General features: G+C 40.5%; 1 protein-coding gene across 13 annotated transcripts in view; it reads right to left on the reverse strand.

Annotated features, from left to right (window-relative positions):
- Positions 1-8,511, reverse strand: part of LOC116841207 (E3 ubiquitin-protein ligase Rnf220-like) — a 362,999-nt gene that overhangs the window by 341,619 nt on the left and 12,869 nt on the right. For all 13 annotated transcript variants that reach the window (XM_032808877.1, XM_032808876.1, XM_032808878.1 and 10 more), the window contains one exon: positions 7,904-8,444. In XM_032808877.1, coding sequence (XP_032664768.1) covers positions 7,904-8,444 — 541 coding nt within the window. The remainder of the gene's footprint in view (positions 1-7,903; positions 8,445-8,511) is intronic.

An 8,511-nucleotide genomic window follows, 5' to 3' on the forward strand; every position in this document is an offset into this window, starting at 1 on the left:
AAGAGGGTGGAAGGCACGGCGAGAGAGGGGCGGGGGTGTGGGGAGAACGAGGGAGCACGGAAATGCAGATATTTGCCAGGAAATTGATAACTCGAATAAACTCGTCGCAAAACATTCAAACAGGCTGCCAAACGGTACGATTGCACACTCCACCCCCGGCTACGAGCCAAACATCGCGTATCCCCGACGCAACGGCTGTACATACTGGCTGTTCGCGGGAGTGATACGAGAGCACGGGCAATACAATGCGCGTATTACTTGTACGCGCCGATATTCTCTCTGCATCGGCGAACTGATTACGAACGGATTCGCGGGGCGATTTTATTTCGCGATTCGTGATCAAAAGTCACCCGGCTATTTTCTGTTAACGGCGGTGATTAGAGTCGATTCGCGCGTTTTGTGCTTCGCAGCAACGGCGCGAGCGTGCGCGCCGTCCATTCGGAGTATTCTCTTCAGATGTTGATGATGATACGTTGAAAGCTTTACGAAAACTTTACGAACAATCACGATTGGGAAATTTGATACTGTCATCATGAATCGTCATCAAAAAGTTATAAACATTGAGCATTAACGGCACAGACTGATGCGTTTGATTCTTTTGTTTCTTTGTCACACAACGACTGCTTTGTGATAATTTCCTGATAAACGATACCGTAACCTGCATAGAAGCTTCTTAATATTTTTCCAAATGCAAATATTCCTAAACATTTTCCCAAGGTTAGATTACAAACAGAATGCCCAACTGTGTCCCAAAATAGATTATATATGATATCAATTGGGAATATTATTTTTGTCCCAAACAAGCTTCTCAGTTTGTCTAGAATCGGAACAGAAATATCAAGAAAACTCGAGCTCTTTAAAGTGTTTTCTGCATCAGTTTCATTGATGCAATAAAGACGATATAAATGTTTTCTCTTGCTTACATTGTTCCATTGTTAAAACATAAAATAATATGTTTACATTTTATGTAATATAGAATATATGTAATATAGAATATATTTGTATACCTGAGCATAATTTGGTGATTTCACACGTTTGTAAGTCAGGAGAATTTGTCGAATATTTGTATATATTTTTGATTTTCTTAACTCGCCTTCTATTACAATTTTTTCATAACGATTTTATTCGCAAACGCTTTGAATAATTACTCTTTACAAGTATATGTGCATATATACTTATAACAAGTAAATACTCAAAATGTTTCATATATCTTGCTCAATTTTAGTTTAAAATGTAAACCAGAAAATTTTTTGTGGAAACATTGGAGATGATCAAATAAAATCTGTCTTTTCCACTTAAATTCGCATATTTAAAACATTAATAGACTTCTAACCAGAACTTGCATAGATTTTCCATCTGGAACCTGTGCTTATTGTGGGGAATCGGGCTGGATCCCGATTAGAACCTAAAATATTTTCTATGCGAGGACGAAAGCGGGGATACGCGGCCGAGACCTCGCGACAGCAGCAAATCGGATGGATTTTCCAGGCTGACAATAAAATTCAAGAGCGATAATCGCTATTGAAACGGCGATAGTCGATTATAGAAACTTGCGGGCACGGCCAAACACACGCGTTACAGACGCGAGTCAATATTAACTCGGTATTTTTGCCGCGCCATTAGAGTCAAATAAACGCAATGCAAATTGCAGGATACGGCCGCGTATGGTTATTTGCCATAAATACCGGTGAAGCACGAGAGCGAGCGTATGTCAACCGCGCGTCTATACGCACCCTCCACGAAGCCGGTCAAAAAGGGCGCAAGTGTATAATGAAAATACCGCTCCGCGCAGTATAAAATAGACGCGCGCGCCCGCGGCTAATTCGCATAACACGCCGCCAACACACGAGACGTGGAACAATACGTTAATAATATTCCCGACACTCTGGGTCGTGTATTAGCGACGAAGAGTTGCGACAAATCGGACCCGCACTTTGAAATAACAGGGCGCGCACAAAAGTTTCCTTCTGCTCCTTTTACTTAAAACAGGTTTCAGTAGAAACCCTGGTAGAAGTGTAATTATTATAAAACTAAATTAATATTACTGTTTTGCTCTCTAAATTATTTCGAGCGAAAAGTGACAGTATTTTCACTCGTGGCGACAATGAAAACACTGTCACTCGAGATCGCATGAGTGAACGTTTCAAGATCAGAGTGGATTCCATATGAGCGAACGTTTCAATCGATTGGAGTGAATATGTTTCCCTAACGGTGGAATACGTCAGATTTACTCTTCAATTTCGAGTGAAAATATTCGCAAATGAATTCGGAGCTGAGAATCCACTCTGTAAAAGCAATAAATAATTCAAATGACTCGGCCGTCATCCTACTTTCCGAAATTTCACTCCAAGAAATTTGGAATGAATCCGTTCACATATTGTAAACTCCACTGAATAAAACTCTATCAAGTTCTTGCCCAGTTCTTATGCGGTATTTTTACAATTAATGAGAATGCAACTCCTACTAGACTGTAACTGGACGAATGTTTACGCAAATCACATATATTTTTACTAAGAAATCTGAATTTGAATTAACAAAGAATCACGTATAGAAGGAAAATGCAGAGGATCAGAGGATCACAATCTACGTCTCATTGCTTACCTTATTTCTGCTATTTTAACCCTTACACTATTTTCCTCCTACCTGTCATTACCGAGAAGGAACATTCATTTTCGCTCTTTCCCTTTTTTGTTCTCTGCGTACGCAGTAGATATTAATTTAGTAGCAGTAGTAGTAATTTATAGAATAAACGTCGCGAAAGCCGTTGTGAGCGACGCGCGCGTCATCGGCATCTCTGCGAAATCTATAAGAAAGCCCCCTTTGATTTTCGTGAACAAAGAAGGGACAGTCTTCACACAGGAAGAGGACACGCGCGTAATAACAATTCCCGTAATCAAAAACGGCTCTTCTCCGGGGAACGTGCGAGTAATTTTACGCAGCGATTGTTTCCCGTTGCGCGATGCAGCGTGTTGTGCGCGTCGTCACAAAGTTGATGTCGTCTAATTAATGGTGTGCTAACGTCGCGTGGAATCAACGCGGCGCCGTCAAAGGGTATATTGTTATTTCCATATCGACGCTTCGCGGGAATAAGAGAGAGAGAGAGAGAGAGAGAGAGAGAAACAGAGGAGAAAGTGACGCGCGAAGGGAGAGGAGACCTTCCGTCGTGAGCCTCCGATCTCTTTTTCTCTCGCAATTAAACGAAAATTAGTCGAGAAAGAGAGAGAAACGGGGCAGACCGACCATCGTGCGCTTTTCTTGTCGGCAGTTAATTTGCACGGGGAGGCCGGCAGTATGATTTCTCGCGAGATCGCTTGTAAAATTTAACGCACTCGCATCGCGAAATGCAATAAATACTCTACTTATAGATCGACAGATCCAAACTATTCTCGGCGAAAAAGCGACGTTCATCGCTGCTTCCTACGATTTTAGGGGTCATTCGACAATTACATCATACCATGAGGGAATGGTGAGTCTATTAGTTTGTGTGACGCTCTATAATATCAGGGAGAGAAAAATGAAGGCCATCGGACGTTAGGCGTGTTCTCTATGCAAAAAAATCGTCCAACCAAAAATATTATGTTCTATAAAAATAATTTAATTTTGTGTTAATTTGTGAAATTCTAATATTGAAACATTTTATAGAAACACAACTTTTTATAGAAACACAACTTTTGCTCGTACTAACTTTTCATTAATTAACTTTTGCTAATTAAACTTGTAAGACAAAGTAATCAATTTATGTCTGAAAATTATTTGTACTTCGGAAAAGGATAGTAACTAATAATTGTAACTCGCAATACGATTATAAACTATTTTTTCTCATTCTATGTGAGTGGGAGCAACGGGAATAAGGGGGAGGAATGAAAAGTATACAAATCTCGCGTGACGTAATAAATGTGCCCTTACGTGGATTACTAATCGCTCACGCGTCATCTCTCGACGGCGCACCGCGAATTAAGCGGAATCTCATTAGCGGCATTTTTCGCCTGCGATTTCTCGTCGCGAAAGAAGGCGCGCGCGTTAGGAGGAGCAGGCGGAAAAAGCGGCGACGGCGACGCCGCCGAGGGAAAAATGGATGGCTCTATCTTTCGGTAATTAAGACAGCGGCGAAAAATAAACAAACGCGCGGCGGAGAGGACGAGCCCTCCGTGCGCTTTCGGAACCTGCCCCCGTGGCACAGCTGTTACGTCGCCTGGGGCTCAAATAAACGACTTAGGTAGATTAAGCATACAAATCTCGGCGGGCTGCGCTCTCTTGCCGTTTTGTCGGCCTCGACTCGCCCGCGCGGCGGGGTCATCGTAAAAAAATATACGGGGTGTCCACCCCCGAGCGCGCTCTCGCGTCGCGAAAGATCCGCGGCGATACGCGCTCTCGAACAATATACGCTAAGTCTCTCTCTCTCTCTCTCTCTTTCTTTCTCTCTCTCTTCCTCTCTTCCACTCTTTGTGTATTTCTCGCTTATCTTCTTGAGACGCGGTTCGAAAATCACGCAGCTGAGTTTGTTTATCATACGGAACGCTCCAAAATCAACGCGGCGGGGTTTTTGTTAAGATTGCTGCGATCGGGACGATTTGCGGAAAATCTCACGGAGAAGGGGTTCTCTGAGAATGTTCCTTGATGTCTCGTTAATGTATTAACGATGTTATTAATTTGGCGAACAACGCCGAAGATTGTGAGTGAAGATTAATGGCGAAATTGCTCAAGTGAACGTCGCGCAATGAACGAAGATGATCAATGCGTGTGGTTACAGATGTTACCATGACCGTGAATCGTAGGGGAGACCGACGCTAAATACCTTATATTTAGCGAATATCGAAGTTACAACTTCTCAGGCAATTAATTGTTGTTATCTCACTGTATAAATATGATAGAAGCAACTTTTTATGTATTAATATCCACCACGACTCTGTTATATTTTATTTTGTAATAACCAAAATACGAACATGCAACAACATAGGCATCTTGTCTTGATTCAGTTACCCAGCAGTATAGGATAAGACGGCTACATATAAAATATGTATCCTAATTAATAGTTCCACACGGAAAAAAAGGTTTGGTTGAATTAACCAAATATCTGGTCGAATATAAACGACCCAGAAATTCTGATTGAAGTAACCCAAATTCTGTTTAAGTCAACTAAAAATCTTGTTAACTTAAACAGAATTAGGGTTATTTCAATCGGAATTTTTGGATCGTTCATATTCGACCAATTATTTGGTTAATTCAACCAAACCTTTTTTTCCGTGCAGGATTTTCGCGAAAAGTCCTCACAGTCTTCCTGCCGGCTCTTAATTATAGGCCAATTTTAATAATTTTATGAATAAAAATTACATTTATTATCAAAAACAGTATATCATATACTTGCAATAAATTTTATTCTATCTAATAACACATTGCTTAATTTTATCCAATCACGATAGAGAATATTAATACAAAATTTTGGGAGGCTCGAAAATTTACTTTGCTATTACCAAATTAGTGTTTTCTATTTCTTAACTATAATATTACTCCGATTTTAACAAAACTTAGGAAAAAATATTTATGTTCTAAAAGGGCCATATTTTTCACGATTTTATCAATTATTCCTCTCAAAATAAATACTAAAAAAAGCACATGAACAACATGCCTTCGGAATCATATAGTCCCCCGGTCTCTCCTATAGGTTATTTATTGAATCGAACATTCGAGTACGAGCCAAGTTCTATTGAAGCAATAATGACTCACTGCGTTGATCATCAGTCGCTCATTCGCTCGCTCGCTCGCTCGTTCGCTCGTTAAACATTAATAGACTTACGTGGCTGCGGAGCAACTCCGAGGGCGGACAGTACTGATCCTCGTATTTGATCAAAATCGACTGATAGTCGATGATTATCTCAATTCTGTACGTGTAGCAATTTTGTGATAACATGAGATCGCGGTAACATTCATCAAACACATTTCAATATTGAAAATCTATGTGGAACATCAGTTTTCACAAATATGCACAATCGCGGACAGAAAGGTTATCTGTCGTTTCTTTGTGAATTCAGGAACATATTCGTCTTGTTCAATAGGAGAATCTGTTTTCCACTAGCAGAGTTCTGCCACTGGACAAAATGGATACGTTCCTGAACTTACAAATAAAAAAACAAACAAATTTTCTGTCCGCGATTGTACATACGTCGCGCGGGCGCGTCCAAAATATCTTTAAATTCAAAAGACAACTTCTATGAACAAAATTCCTTTCTACTTAACTCCTTGAGTGTCAATGACGCAAATATCCGTATTCGAAAAAGAATACTTAGCAGAGAAATTGATAATTAACAACGAAATATATGTATTTTTATAATTTTGAGATGGCTGAATCCAAATCTCAGATCAAAATTTCAAAATGCAAAGTGCCGAATCAAATACGACAGATCGAAAATTTTAAAAATCGTTCGATTTGCATAAAAATTGGATTTAAAGGTTTTTAAAATCACTAATTTCAAATTCAAAATAAAAATTCATGAATTCAAAATAAATTCAAAATTCAATAAAATGGGCAAAAAAATTCAAAATATTATTCAATTTGCATAAAAAATAATTCTGAAGGATTTTGATTATTTTCAACTTTTCACCGCCATATTGGATTCGCCATTTTTCCAAAGAAAAATTTTAATTTTCAATTAAACAGCGGCCTTGAGAAACTCACAATACACACCTTTATACGAATCGAATGATTTTTTAAATATTTGTTCTGCCATTTTGAATTTTGAAATTTTGGCCTTAGATTTAGATTCAGCGACTCACACATAAAAAACGCGTAAAAAATGACCTTTTTATAACTTTATTAACTCTTTTGTCGAAAGTATTTTTGGCCTACAAATATTTTTTTGTCTAACCAGCCAAGGAGATGCATTAATTATAAATTATACTTATTCTTTGGAATATAATTTTGTGCGAAAACAAGAATAACCACGTTTGAGTACACCAATGTGGTCACAATATATTTTTTCCGAAATAAAAAGAATATATTTCTGAAAACAGTTTCTCCTATTCCTCCCTCGAATTTAGCAACACGCGAAACAAATACACATCCAAGAAATTTAGAGAGCAAGGCATAACTATTATCATCTTGAATATTTCATAGCATCTCTGCTATTTCAAACAATATAAAAAAATAGAAAAAACAATTTTAAAAAATAGAAAAAATAGTACCTACAAAAGTTTCATGGTTTAGAAAGAGACATAATGTAGCGACAATAATTCTTTTGTGAGTAAAGAGATTTTAAGATCACCTTAAATTGAATGGAATTATAGTTTTTCTCTAACATACATAAATTGCTTTGTTCATATATGTTGCACATAAAAGTACTGGAATGAAATGATCGAAAGCGGAATATTTTCCGAGATGTTTCGCATTTTGTACCTTCCAGTACAAGATATGAAATATTCCGTAAAGTTTTCGATGGTGCTTTTATACGCGGAATGATCAAAGGAATTTATTTACGTTGAAAAAATCAATGATTCCATTAACAAAGATTTTAGGTGCCTTGAAATCTTCTACATTCCCGCACTCTCATAAAAGGATCATTGTCCCCGTCGAAACCATAAAACTTCTGTAAGCAATATTCTCCCATATGTGAAATAGATCCGTTTGAAACAATAGAGATATTTAAAATGGTAATAGTTATTGTCTTACCCTATCTTTATATCTTTTTCTACTATACACAGAAGGAAAAAATATTTTCTAGTTTACATCTTTTCTGTATATAATATCGAGAATACACTTTTCCCTTAACCTCTCTCTGCTTCAGCAGAGCCCTTGGCAGGCTGAGAGGTCTCAAGTTGCTGGATCAGACCGCTCTCGAAGCCGTCCGCGTGACGTGGCGCAATGTAAAGAAAGCAAAGACGTCATGCAATCAGACTGTATCGTACTCACGTCTGTAGGGTCGTCCCTCCTCCGGGGTGGACCGCTCGGTATTCTCGGACCCGGGTGTAGCGTTGGCGTCGCGGTCCTCTTCGTCGGGGGTTGCGCCACGATTCGGTCCCGAGCCGGTGCCACCAGTACCGGTGGGCGATCGGCTTGCGGAGCCAGCCGGGCTCTGTGGGCCCCCGTCTTGGCTGGCCGCGGCGGCGGCGGCGGCGGCGGCTGCGGCGGCCGCAGCGCCGGAAACAGACACTACCGCACCCCCGCCAGCTCCGGGTAGAGACGTGGGCGAGAACATGTTCGACATGCTCGTAAGCGAGCCGATGCTGGGCAGGCCGCCGTTCCCCGGCACCGCGCCGTTCCCGGTCTCGACCTTGAGGCACTTGCTGGGGGGCGCGAACGCGGACGGCACCAGAGGCCGGAACCCGCCGAAGGGCAGTCTATGGTCGAGCGGGTGCAGGAATTGCGGCGGCAGGTGCAGCATGTGATGCAAGCCGTAGCCCAGCGACGCCGCCGTGCTGAAGGGCACCTGCAGGTCCTTCGAGTCGGTTACCTGGGAACACGAGAAAGGAAAGAGGCGGTTGAGAGAGAGAGAGAGAGAGAGAGAGAGAGAGAGAGAG

The sequence above is a fragment of the Odontomachus brunneus genome, unplaced genomic scaffold, assembly GCF_010583005.1.
Source record: "Odontomachus brunneus isolate Ranch 3 - 2012 unplaced genomic scaffold, Obru_v1 Obru_scaffold_014, whole genome shotgun sequence".
NCBI classification, from domain to species: domain Eukaryota; kingdom Metazoa; phylum Arthropoda; class Insecta; order Hymenoptera; family Formicidae; genus Odontomachus; species Odontomachus brunneus.